The sequence below is a fragment of the Ixodes scapularis genome, unplaced genomic scaffold (genome assembly GCF_016920785.2).
Source record: "Ixodes scapularis isolate PalLabHiFi unplaced genomic scaffold, ASM1692078v2 PGA_scaffold2__306_contigs__length_199485367, whole genome shotgun sequence".
NCBI classification, from domain to species: domain Eukaryota; kingdom Metazoa; phylum Arthropoda; class Arachnida; order Ixodida; family Ixodidae; genus Ixodes; species Ixodes scapularis.
Window position 1 is genome coordinate 22,462,778 of NW_024609857.1, and position 12,802 is coordinate 22,475,579.

General features: G+C 45.5%; 1 protein-coding gene across 1 annotated transcript in view; it reads left to right on the forward strand.

Moving 5' to 3' along the window:
- Window positions 1–12,802, forward strand: part of LOC115331473 (sodium-coupled monocarboxylate transporter 2-like) — a 34,657-nt gene continuing 21,855 nt past the window's right edge. Inside the window, exon 1 of the mRNA XM_042291236.1 lies at window positions 1–330. Coding sequence (XP_042147170.1) covers window positions 1–330 — 330 coding nt within the window. The remainder of the gene's footprint in view (window positions 331–12,802) is intronic.

Below are 12,802 nucleotides of genomic sequence, written 5' to 3' on the forward strand. Positions count from 1 at the left end.
ATGACGCACCCTGTCGAGTTTGCGGTGTTCGCGTTCTTCACCGTCACCGTTATTGGGTTAGGCCTAGTGCTTGCCTTCAAGAAGACAGGCCGTCTGACCATCGAAGAAATGTTTCTCGGAAGCAGGACGTTGCGGATGGTTCCATTGGCCCTGTCCGCCCTGGCCTCTGTCATGTCGTCAACGGGAATCATCGCGTTCAGTGCCCACTTCTACGCTTACGGCCTTCACGTGGGGTGGACGGCGTCAGTGGCGACCTTACTGCTGATCCCCTTCACAATTCATGTCGATGTACCCGTACTTTACAGACTGAAGATCACGTCCGTATTTGAGGTAAGCTGGAACTCAAACATATACTTTACCAGGGATCTCAAACTCATTGTAGTGTGGGGGCCAATGCACTCTAAGCTCGGTAACCTAAAACAAAGGTGCACATCCTCAAATCCTGTATTCCTCCATTCTATAACTAATATTGTAACTTATAAGTCTGTAACCTATGGTTTAGGTATAAATGCTTCAGAAATATTTTAGAGGTTACATTGCAGGTAGGGGTGGTGCTGATGCATAACTATCGATAAATTTACTAACGATTCTATCGATACTTTTTCCAAAACTATCGATAGTGTCGCGGAACTGTCGATAGTCGACTATTGATAGTGTTTCGATAGCCGACTATCGATAGAACTAACGGTAGTCAGATTTCTGGCGACTATCGATCGATACTCTCAATAGTACTATCGCTACTCTTGCATTATTAGAGCGCACCCAGTTGCCGCTCCGCCGCTCGCCTCCTTTCCTCCTCTCTTCGCCCAAACTCCCGTCTTCGTCATCTCTGAAAGCTGAACCAAAGTTGGGATGCTAAGTGCTTGGGCCTAGTTGGTGCCCCATTTGAAAAGAAATAAAGCGAGAAAAACAGAAGAGGGAGCGACGCGAACTACTAGCGTCGCAAAACGATCGATAGTAAACCGTCGACAGAACTATCGACAGGTTTACAATAGTCGAATATCGATAGTTTCCCGATAGTCGATTAACGATAATTTTTAGATAGTCGCGACTATCGATAGCACTATCGGTATTTTCTTGATTGTCGACTATCGATAGTACATTCGATAGTTTTTCGATAGTCGACTATCGATAGTACTATCGATAGTTTTTCGACAGTCGACTATGGATAGTACTATCGATAATTTTTCGATAGTCGACTATCGATAGTACTATCGATAGTTTTTTGACTATCGATAGTCAGATTTCTGGTGACTATCGATACTATCGATAGTACTTTAGATAGTTTTGCACCACTAAAGGGTGGGCAATTGATCGATTAACCTACCGATTAATAAATTAATGACGAAACAAGAGAATCTACAAATTAAGTGCTTTTACCACGCAGACATGAACGAATACAGCTATGTGAAGGGCAAACTTTGGCTGAAAGTTTAGCCTAAAGTAAACTGCAAGGACGAGATTACTAACTCCAGACAAGTGCAGAAGTTTACGCGTGACTCGGCCCTGCGAGTGTCCGTTTAGCTCAGCAGAGGCTATCGTCAACATACAAAGGAGTACGCTCTTGCCAGAAAATATCAACGAACCTCTTTTGCCTCATGCAGCTGAAGTTATAATCTTTAGGTGTGAGTGTCTTTGAACTGTCCTCACCTCACTCTTAGAAAAAAGGGTCAGTATAGTCCTCCCTAAAGGGAGGAACGCTCTTGACACATACGTTCCTTCAGAAAGGGAGAAACTTTCGTCCCTTAAGCAAGGGAGCAAAAGTTCCTCCGTCGACTGCATCTCATTATGGCGGCCACGAATCGAGCAAATCGAGCTCGATAAGGCTTAACGAGAACACTAAGTCTATTGTACGAAGCGAGAGGAGCACCAAATAAAAACGTAACACAAGCTTTCCGCGAACTGTATTTACTTCCGAAGTTTCTTTACCCCTGCAGGTAAAGAAACTTACGTTTCGAATGCATGCAGTCACTCAGTCTTCTCACCGTCAGCACTGCGATGGTCAACGGAGACAACCGGCACCCAGTTCGCGCACTTTATGTCTTGCCCTTGCTATTCCTCGAGCCACAATTCCTTCGTCAACCGTTGCGTCAACCGCACATCACGGAGGAGTGAAAACCATTCGCCGGCAAAACCAAAAGCCGCTCTCAAAGAAAAGCAAATCCGAAGCAACCTCTTGGCTTATCTCAGCACGGTAACACGAAATTATGGCGTAGCCGCGTAGCGTAAAAGGATGTTAAATCGCTTGCCACCAGATGGCAGGGTCAAGCAGAGTAATCGCGGGTAGCTAGGCTAGGTGGCGCTAGGTACCGTCCAATTCGTGTTTTACAAAAATTTTTGTTTATTTTCTTACGCCACAATTGCGTTTCCCTTTCTTCGGGAATCTCTAACACATGTAGTCACGTTACGCACACTACAAGCATCAGCTGAACATATATTGAGCGCATATACAGGCATCGCACATACAAACATCAATACAACAGCACACAACCAACACTACCCCGATCACTACTCCCGAGCCCTGCGTTTCCGTTTTTTATACTGGTCGTTTTGAACGTACGGAAGTTTTCGGTGACTCCCTAAGCAATAAAAAATATTCCGAACATGTTCATTTTTTTCCAGCAATGTCATACATCTGAGACTACTTTTAATGGCTCAGGGGATGAATCTCTTATTAAAAAGAAAACGCTCGATCATGCCGTAATTATTTGAAAGCCAATAAATCTAGCCGCTCCAATGTGGTTCGAAGCCATGAGTTTGTTTTCCCGCACGGCCCTTCGTAGCCAGTATTTATATTGTAGTGTTTGTTTTTCTATTTGTGCTGTTCGCGCACGGCTGCAATTGCCGTCTTGAATTAATCTTTGTAGAGCGGATATTCACTCAGCTGAAAGTGATGCTTCACGGGCAGAGAAATCGCTTTTCGATCAACTTGAATGCAGTCAAAGCCGCGACTTGCGGCAACTGTTAAGTGTACCGAGCTACGCCGTTGGGAGCTCGAAAACGTCAAGCGCTCATCCCAGCGCGCCACTTGGAGGGCAGTTTCTACAGGAACCGTAATATATTTAAACAGTAAAATAAAGGATAGCGTTTTTTTTTCGATTTTACCTTTTTTTTTTATGCTAAACTTCCATTGTAAATATACGTACTTTCCGTCATAGGTACTTTCGTACTGTTCAGTCTTTTCTCCAGAGCGCAATCGCTCTCGGGGACCGACAGTCACATTGGCCACTGTACGATAGGAGCTTACCGTTCAGACCAGCGTTCCAACATGACTATCCACACGTCGATCGACTGCACCTAATCCCTCAAGTGGTTTTAAACTCTTTAATGTAAAGCGGAATGTCATCCTGCGACACCCGCCCCCTCCATTCACGGCCTGACCAGCGGCATCAATGCCCGACAGTTTACGTCATCTCATCTTGTTGTTACACCACTGATACGCGAACACACGGTCACATCGGCGATAATTCCAGTCTTCTGTTCACAACCCACAACACTGCCATCACGATGTCGCTGACACGCAGAAATACAGAACCACGTTGACGATGTTGCTAACACGCAGAAATACAGAATCACGTTGAATGCCGGTTGGCACTCGGCACGGGACAACAGAACCGAACTCAGCACGGAAGGCACCCAGGCAGCCGGCAGGAAAACCTGCCTGCCTTGGACGCAGTTCCCGCGATTTCCATCACGTCGAAAACGTCGACAGAGTTCCTCGTGGTTTCGCTGCTGTAGTTCCGCGTCTGTCCCGCAAACCGGAGACGGCCGCCTTACCCAGTGTATGTAGCGCTGCTGGCACTGCTCCGGAACTTCGCTGTTTCTAGCGGCTTCGTTAGCTCGTTTGATAAAATTAGTGGTAAAAACGTCAATGCAACCGAAATGTTCTGCACGTTTGGACTAGAAGACGGAATTACAGGCGGCCTTCGCTGCCGCTGAAGCTCAATCAACTCAACATTAATTTATTAAATAACGTGCGCGATGTGCTTGAAAAACGAAACCGAAAGATGAGTCGGGAGGGCGAAAGCTTCCTCCGGTCTGCCTGGAGAAGGAGGAAAACGTCTCGGTGAATAATAAGGACTTTAATTTTCCTTTCATCGGTCTGGGTTTGTTTATGTGTGTTTTGGTAAATAAAAATTAAAAAAAAAAACTTGACGAAAAAAAAAAAAAAAAAAAAAAAAAAGGCCGCTCCTCTGAGGATTGAACCTTCGACCACTTGGTTAAAGGGACCATGAAATGACTTTTTTACTTTTTCCAGATAACTTTTACAATAAACCGTCAATGTTCACTGAATGCCGAACAGGCATCCGTTTTCGTCTCGGTTTATTAACTTCTACACAAAAAATTAATGAAATATCGACCTTTTCTTGACCGCAAAACAAGCCGTGACGTACCATGTTTCCGGAACCGGAAGTTCTCTCTGCAGTAGGAGATGGGCGCGTTAGCGAGTTGGGGTGCGCCGGTGGGTTTTACTGCGCCGATGTCACCGACGTATTTTCTGAATCGGGGCCTCTCATCGCCGCATCGCAGCTGAGCGAAATTCAATGAGATACGTTGCGCTACAGCGACAGCATGGGACTAGTCCCATACGCCGGTATGCCTGTTGGGAAGTGCAGATGGGAACAATTTGCCGCGGCGTTTTTCGCGGTCTCGGAGATGCAGGAGCGAGCCGACGTTAAAAAAGATACGTTTGAACTGTCAGCAAGAGCCACGTAAATACCTGTTCACACTCGGAGCGGACGCGCGCGTTTGATGAAGTGCTGTATTCGCGCTGTTGGTAAGCGCTTCGGGACCGATCTTTTACAATTGCAACTCGATACTGACGCGACACTCGGCAAAGAAAGGTTGGACCGGTATTGCACGTATACCTCCCACGAACTGTTACAGCTCGACAGTGACGTGCAGTTTGTCAGAATAAAAATGGCATACCAATAACAAAGTGTGCATACCGTGCTACGAAGGTAATCCATAGAGCGTTTATTTCAGCTCTATATCACACAAAACAAGGAGAGGATCGACGAGGGTCCCTTTTCGACGAGTGTTCGTCAACACTGCCTCGGAAAACAAGGGGAAGAGATTGACCTCACCTCTTAACCTAAAATTGAGGTCAGCGATCAAACTATAATACGGAAGGGTCCACAAGGGTAGCGCGGGCATATTCCATTCAGTACGCCAGCCGGTCGTAGGCAGACGGTCTTGCGACGAAGCAACGCTGCGCCGAGTCGGAGTGCCTGCTAGGCCTATATTCTGAGGGCTTCGTCGGAGCGGGATTCGCGGCTGTTGTCGCTCTTCTCGGGTGTTTGTGGATCCAGCGTTCTTGTTCGTCGTGGTTTGTTTTAAGTACATTTCTTTCTTGCTGCTTGAAGTCGGCACGCGCGAGATGAACACGTAGAAAAATAAACGTTCAGTCAGTCAGAGTTTTGAGAGGAAGGAAACCAAAGGAAATAACCGTTCTGAACTTGGCCCTGCCCTACTGCGCACGCGCAGTAGTTGCTTCGTTTACCACACAATAGATGGCGCTTGGCTCTCAGCATTATCAAATTTGGCAATTTTCGCCACACATCTCTAATTATGCTACAAAATGTGGATCTGAATATTATTTAACAAAACTTTTAGGAAACATTCGCCGGCTATTTATTGTTTACGATCGCGGTGCTGGTGAGGTAGGCTCTTACCCAATAGGCGATGTGGATTCGGCTGACGTGCACCGTTTCTGCGTATGCATCGTAGTGAAAAGGCAGAGCTTTCGAAGGAAAGAAGTCGCAAAAGAGTCCAGTTTTCTTTTAGAAGTTCTATAGCAAATAATTTTTTTTGGCTCCCTAGTCTTGTGTTTTTGTGTTCCTTTTCACACCTTTTACGACGTGCGGTGGATGAAATTCGATTTTAAAATCATTTCATGGTCCCTTTAATAGCGCGATGTTTTACCCCTGCGCCAACTCAACAAGGAGGAACTTGTCCTCCTCTATTCATCCGAACTGCTGTTCCTCCCTTCTCTGGGCAACTTGTCCGCAACAAGGAGGAACAGTCGCTGTTGCTACCTTTCTCCTCCTTTTTTTCTTAGAGTGTATGTATCGAAGTTGCTTCATAACTGAAATTATAGATTGCGCCGTTTGCAACATTGTCAGCAAAGGCAAACAAAAAATATTGTGTAATTTTGGCTTTAAAAAATATTACCCATGGAAATGAATGAGACTGAATAATCGATCAACTAATCGACTAAAGGAGGGGATTAATCGGGTCAGAATTTTTAATCGACGCCCAGCCCTAGTTGTATGTATATACCTTTCGCCATTAGTTGAAACCTTTAAACGGTGCGTTCGACCGACGCAGCAGATTCCTCGTTCCATACAAAAATTAAGTGTCTGAGACGCCTGACGCTAGCCTCAGCGAGCGCGTTACTGAGCCGCGCTCTCCGAGTCTAGCGTCTCGCGTCTCAGACACTTTATTTTTGTATGCAACTACAAATCTTTACTGCTTCAGTCGAACACGATACAAAACTCCACGATGTTGTAACGCGCTCCCAAAATAATTACAGTTTATCGACTAAAAATAATTATAGTTTATTAACTAAACAAAAAATCAGCACAAAACACGCGACGGCCTCGACGACGGATGTCCTGATTTTAAATAACAAGCACAAAACGGTAAAAGCAATCCTATATTATATATCCGAACAGTACGGGATAACTTGTCCTTGACAGAGATATTGCCTATAACACACCACATAGCAGATCTTCGGTTTTTTATTCTACAAATACCAGGGACGCTGTACTTAGCGCAAAACACCTCTTTAGGTAGAATCAATAGCTGAGCACCTAAAGGGGGCTGTAAGTTCGTGAAGTAATAGACTGCATCACACACCACTATGTCTTCACCACAAGTACATGAAGCATTCCGAGTGCAAGTTCTCTTTACCTTCCATCCTGAACCGCAGTCTTCTCAGTTGTCAGCTATAAAAGTTAGGCTCGGCAAAGAGGGCCACGTCTTGAACTTCTTTTTGAAAAATGAGCACAAAGAAAAGTCGTTGCTAGCGTGTGGAGCCTATGAATATTGAGGATATGTCGACCATTCATAAAGTAGCACCCATACGCACGTGTATAAGTGTTAAATGTTACTGCCCGTGTCTCGATGTGAAATACAAGTATTCCTGGGATGACGCGGGGCGGAGGGGGTGCTGCATAAATTCATAAAGCAATATATTTTACTGCGAAGCTGTTTATGGCTATGGTTTCGTGGATGTTTCGTGTGCGTCAACAAAAACTCAGGTCCCGAATTGGATGCAAAGTCGTTTCATTCTATGCAAAAGCTCATACGTCTCATCACTTGGATGTGCATTTTCAGCAGATTAGTTATCAATTGGCACCATTTTTCAAATCAGCAGGCTTTCAGGCAAGTAATAAAGGTTTCTCAAAGATTTGCCGCTGTGCGATCCGCGTGGGCCATGTCTACGCTCGCACCGCCCTCTCTTTGTCGTCGTTCAAACCCGCTTGAGTGCCTAGTCTCCTTTCCTTTCGCTCTCCCGGGGTGGCGGCACCGTCGCGCGTGTCTAGTCTCATCCAGCTACTCGAGGCGGGTCTGTGTCGTGTGCTGATCAGCTTCGCTGGTCATCCACCTTCACAGAGCAGAATGGCTCATGGTTTTTCTTCTTTTTATTTTTTCTGTAAATTCGATTATTTCAAAAATAATATATGGACAAACAACCGCGCACTACTGTGGAACCAAACAAGTCCTTAAAACGACGGCGTATTTTTTCAGAAAAAGGTTGAATTAAAGGGTTGTCGAGCACAACCTCTCACCAACTCCCGTCACTATTTTCATCTATCGTTATTAAAATAGAGACTAAAAGCGTGCGAATAAGCTTTTATAATATGGCAAGAAAAATGAACTAATCCAGCCCACACAAAAACCTATCGTACGTATCACAATATTTAACAGCACAAATCGCAAATGTCAACTTACATTTTAACTTGAGATCGACCGCACAAAGAACCCACTGGAAGTCATTATTAGGATAGAAATAGATGAATGAAATGTTTAATAAAACGGACTGTTTTTCCATACAGGAGTACGAACGGTTCTCTCCCGCATACGCGCACACGTTGCCTTCTCCTTGGCGGTCGAGGGCGCGCTGCTTTTATTGTACACCTTTTGCTCCCCTTAGGGCCCCAACAGTGTGTTGATAAATCTTGAAAGTTTCTACATTCGGCCGCCCTGAGATCTTAACGTCCTCGTTAAGTAAAGAACTGCTTAAAAAAAAAAAGAACAGGCAAAAACAACTTATTCATGAAACACAGTCTCTCAACGTAGCGGGTGCAGCGCGGTTTCTGCTTAGCCGTCGTACTTTAGCGGACTCCTGCAAGTTATCCGACTCTTCGGATACTGCATCATCGTCGAGGTAATATGCCTTGGACATTCTGGTCCACCCCTTAAGTTTGGAGTAATGTGCCGTCGATTCGCTTTGCTGCATGCTAGGGGTTTGCATTCTAATTCCGATGATCAGGATCCTTCATTGCTGTTGTGATGACAGGCCACACTGTGCGGTTAACCCGCGCTAAGTGGCCGTTGGCCTGAGGATGACGCGAGTTTAGCATGTCGTATAGCTTGCTTCGTGTGAAAATCTCCAAACGCTCTTGAAGTAAAAAAAACTATCTCGAGCTGGAATGATACTTTTCGGCAGTCCTCGCTCAAATATAAATTTCTCCAAAGCCCGCAGAACGTGCTTGAATGATGTGTCTCGTGTAGTGAAAAGCCGTACACACCTAGGCAAGTTGTCGATGATAATAAAGAGGTGTTGGTTGCATTTCCTGCGTGGGACAAACGGTCTCATATGGTCGAGGTGAACAGCCTCAAAAGTGCGCTGACCAGGTAGGATTGGGTTAAGAAGTCTTTCCTTTTTGCTAACACAATAGGCAAGATGCCGGTGGTTGTTTTTTCTTTGTAGCGGCGGTTGCGAGGACATCATTACCGTCACGGTTATCACCACTATCATTATTACAACCAGAAGTCTAGCGATGACTTCCTGTTTACGAACCCCGTGTTCTGAGCTCTGAGAGCCTAGATTCCAGCTTCTGCTTATCCAATTTCGTCTGTGAGGTGGTGGCGTGCCGAGGCATCCACGGCTTCATCGGCACACTCATCGGAGACCTGTTTATGTCGATAAAGGAATCGCACATCAAGACTGGCCGCCATCGGCATGCACTGCTGGTCTCCATTTTAAACCAGTGCCTTTTCTTTTCTTTCTTTGCGTTTCACGGGACTTTTCGTTTTGCTCCCGAGTATCCTGCCTATCGCTCGCCTTCTCGGCGGACCTCAGGTTGGCGTCGGTGTACTTCTCCTCCACTGTGTGAGCTTTAAATCTTATTGTCGATCACCAGTCGCTTCTCTAAAATTCTTCTTGTCCACTACTAGCACAAGGCAAGCATAGTCGGAGGTTGTCTCAGTAACTATTTCGAGGTCTTCCACCCTTTATCCGTTTATTGTTTCTCCACCTTCGCCATTCGTTCTATACGGTCATGTAGAGAAAGGCGTGCTTCTTGGAGCCTGAACGATGTCCATTTCTAGGAGTAATAGGACTCAGAAGTTGCTTGGTGAGATGGCAATGCACTTTCTGAATTCGTTCAGTAGTCCTACCAATATGGAGCGTTGCACGTCTGTCATCTTGGGTACAGTGTTCGCCTCTGTCTCTTCGATTGGCCATCTCTTGGTTTGAACCACGTGGCTGCCCTTCAGGTCATTCTGCAAAAATTCAACTGGCTTGGCTTGCATACGCTGTCGTCACTTTTTGACGGCGGTTTTATCGTGATTCGTCGAATAAATAGGCAGCGCGACCTTGTCGAGTGTCATATCGATCAGTACGTCTTGTCCGCAGTGTCTGTAAGTGAGAGGGCTTGTGCATTTTTGGGCCGCCGTCAAAGTTATCGAATTAATTCGGTCTTTCTGAAGAACCGATTCCTTTCTTGCTCTCATCTGAAGTATTTAAAGTTCTTCGAATGCTGTTAAAGGTCAAAAGGCTGTCACTCTGGTGCCAAAATTGAAGATAGTCTCTTATCCTTGAGTAAGTCAAGTAGGGCAGTTCAGTTAACATTAGAACGTTCTTTGTTAGAAAAAAAATGATAAACGGGCCTTGGCACTAGTTACGTACGGTACGGTATAACTATTTTTTCAGCCTGGTCCTTTTTCTTCGGCGCGCCAGAGCAGATTTTTATTAGAAGGTACTTTTAAAAGTGCATTTGATAGGCCGGATGTTATAATAAATTCATAGATATTTCACGAACTTCAACTCACGTCTTTCGAGGGACTTCTTAAAGAAACAGTGGTCTTACGGCACTTTTAAAATTTCTGTGTTTGAAACGCCATATATACAGCAGCGACCAATAAGACGATGACTTCGTTTTGATATACCGCTCATCAAAACAAGATGTACAATATGTTTTCAAAAACCTACCAGTGTCATTGCTTTCTATAACATCTAAAAAGAAACTTAAAAAGAATAATCTTTCAGCATTTTCACTCTGGTGAAGAAAGAAGACCAGCGGAGCTGTACAATGGAAAGTAATTGCCGGCCGCAAGTCGGCAAGCCAGAGTGGAAAGACTGCCGCCGTCTATGAGCGCCGGTGCCAACCAGATACGTGGCTTGCCGCCGTCGCTCATAGATGGCGGTAGGAGTCCAGAGTTCAGTGTCTTCATTTCGTTGCGGTGGACACTCCGACATATATGGCAACGAAGAGGTCGACAATGCCGCCAGAACGGCGCATGAAGCTGAGCCTGCAAGACCAGACCAGGAGCAACAGGAACAAAGTCAAGAAGGCAAAAATGATGTCCTCTCCTTCGACGCCGACGAATTATCGTCCCTGGGAAGGACGAGGAGGCGCAAGGCACTGACAGATCTGGTCCCTCAAGATCCGGACGGCGAACTACCAGCCGAATACTGCCGGAGTGACCGCGCTATCCTGCGCCGGATCCGCACCAACACGGCAGTAACGCCTGCCCTGCCGGCTAAGCTGGACAGAGCCAGGCGAGTCCGACACCCCGATAACCCCGGGCCGGCTATCGACGGTGACTGCACTCGATGCGGGAGCAAGAGTCCAGCAACTATAATACATCTTTTATGGGAATGCAGAGCCACTGTACGCTCAAGGCTGACCACCATATACGACCTCCCCGCTTGCCATCGACCCAAAACTTTCGTAGAGTGGACGCGACCAGGGGTCGACATACAGCACAAGAAGATCGTGCTGGACTCTCTGCTTAAGTTCCTTCGAGAAGTTGATATCCGGCACTATTTTTAAACATTTCATCTTCATCGTATTCCCCATCTCTCACCCCTCATCTTCCCCACAAATGACGTAAGGTCAAGGTGGTAGAAAAATCATTAAAATACGTGTTAAACAAAAACAAACAAATAATTTCTTTGCGGAGGACTCGATCGCGGGGAAACTAGCCCTTAACAGCTCCGCTGTAAAAACAGTGCAAAACTTAGCACAATGGGTTGGCATTTTCTGTTTCATTGTGTCATCATGTATCAAATGTATTACTGTTTATTTCCTTTTTTTTCGTTGTCAAAACTTTCGACTTTTTCTGAAGCATATTCTTTGAAGGGTAAATATATACACCCAATATTAAATTATTCCATGACTTCGCCACCTGCCGAGTTAGGTACACAAGCCCTTGAGACTTATACCGCCTCGTTAGTTGTACTTTCGACATTGTTAATCATGAAACTAAAGCTATGTTCTATGTTCGTCTAACCGAGAAGTCCACGGTCTGAGCTTCGTCCGAAACTAGGAGAATCGGGATGTCCTTTGCCAGACCTCCATCGTTCTTAACGTCGGTTGTACATCTTACAATGCTCTTCGTTACGTGCTCGTTCTTGTTGCCAAAGCCGTTCAGGGGTGTTGAAGCTTGAATGAGCTCTGTACCACACCGTGCTGCCGCGGTAGCGCGAAGCAGACAACCGGAGTGCCCGTGTCAATAAATACAACTTTGTGCGCACGTCTTTAGGCCAAACCCACAAGTCCTCGATTTCGTTTGATGGTTGAATCACGGCATTCGTTTCGTTACGCTGCGCCGTCACGTTGCAGTGGCGTTGCATGTGGCCAGCCCCGTTGCAACGCAGGCATTTTAAAGGTATTTTTGGCGGGGTGCAGCCTCGTACAATCTGGCCATACTGTAATTATGAAGCGCAAGGGACAGACAAGGACATGAAGTAGACGGGACAGCGCTATACTCAGAGTTGGCGTCTTAATAAAAAAATAAGGAAGAGAAGAAAGAAGTGATAGAAGTTATACGGAAGACAAGTGCGAAAATAAGATGAAAAATTTAAAAAAGCAAAAAAATCAAAGCAAATGCAAAAAATAAATGATTATGTAAAAATAAGTGAAAAAATCTATTATTAGAGATATTAAATAAATGGGTTACCTCCAAAATGATTTCAACACGACTTTGAATGATACAGTTGTAGATGATCATCCACCTAACTAGAAACCTCTGTCACCTCATGCAGGGTGGTTGAGGTATTATAGTTCTTTGCCTGACAAGGAAAAAGAAGGTGCGCTGACACAGACGTCACCACAAGCCTTGGTGGTGTGCGCCTCATAAAGTTCTCTTGACCTTTTTCCACGCAACTGTCCCCGGACTTCTGTATTCTTAAAGATCGAGGGGCAGTGGCAGTCACGGACGCGTATTGCGAGATGTCCTGCCGGTGAGGAGTTGAGAGGTGCTGCATGTTCCCGCAGTCTCGTATTCACACACCTGCCAGATTGTCCGGCATAAACTTTCCCGCAGGTGAATTATATTTTGTATA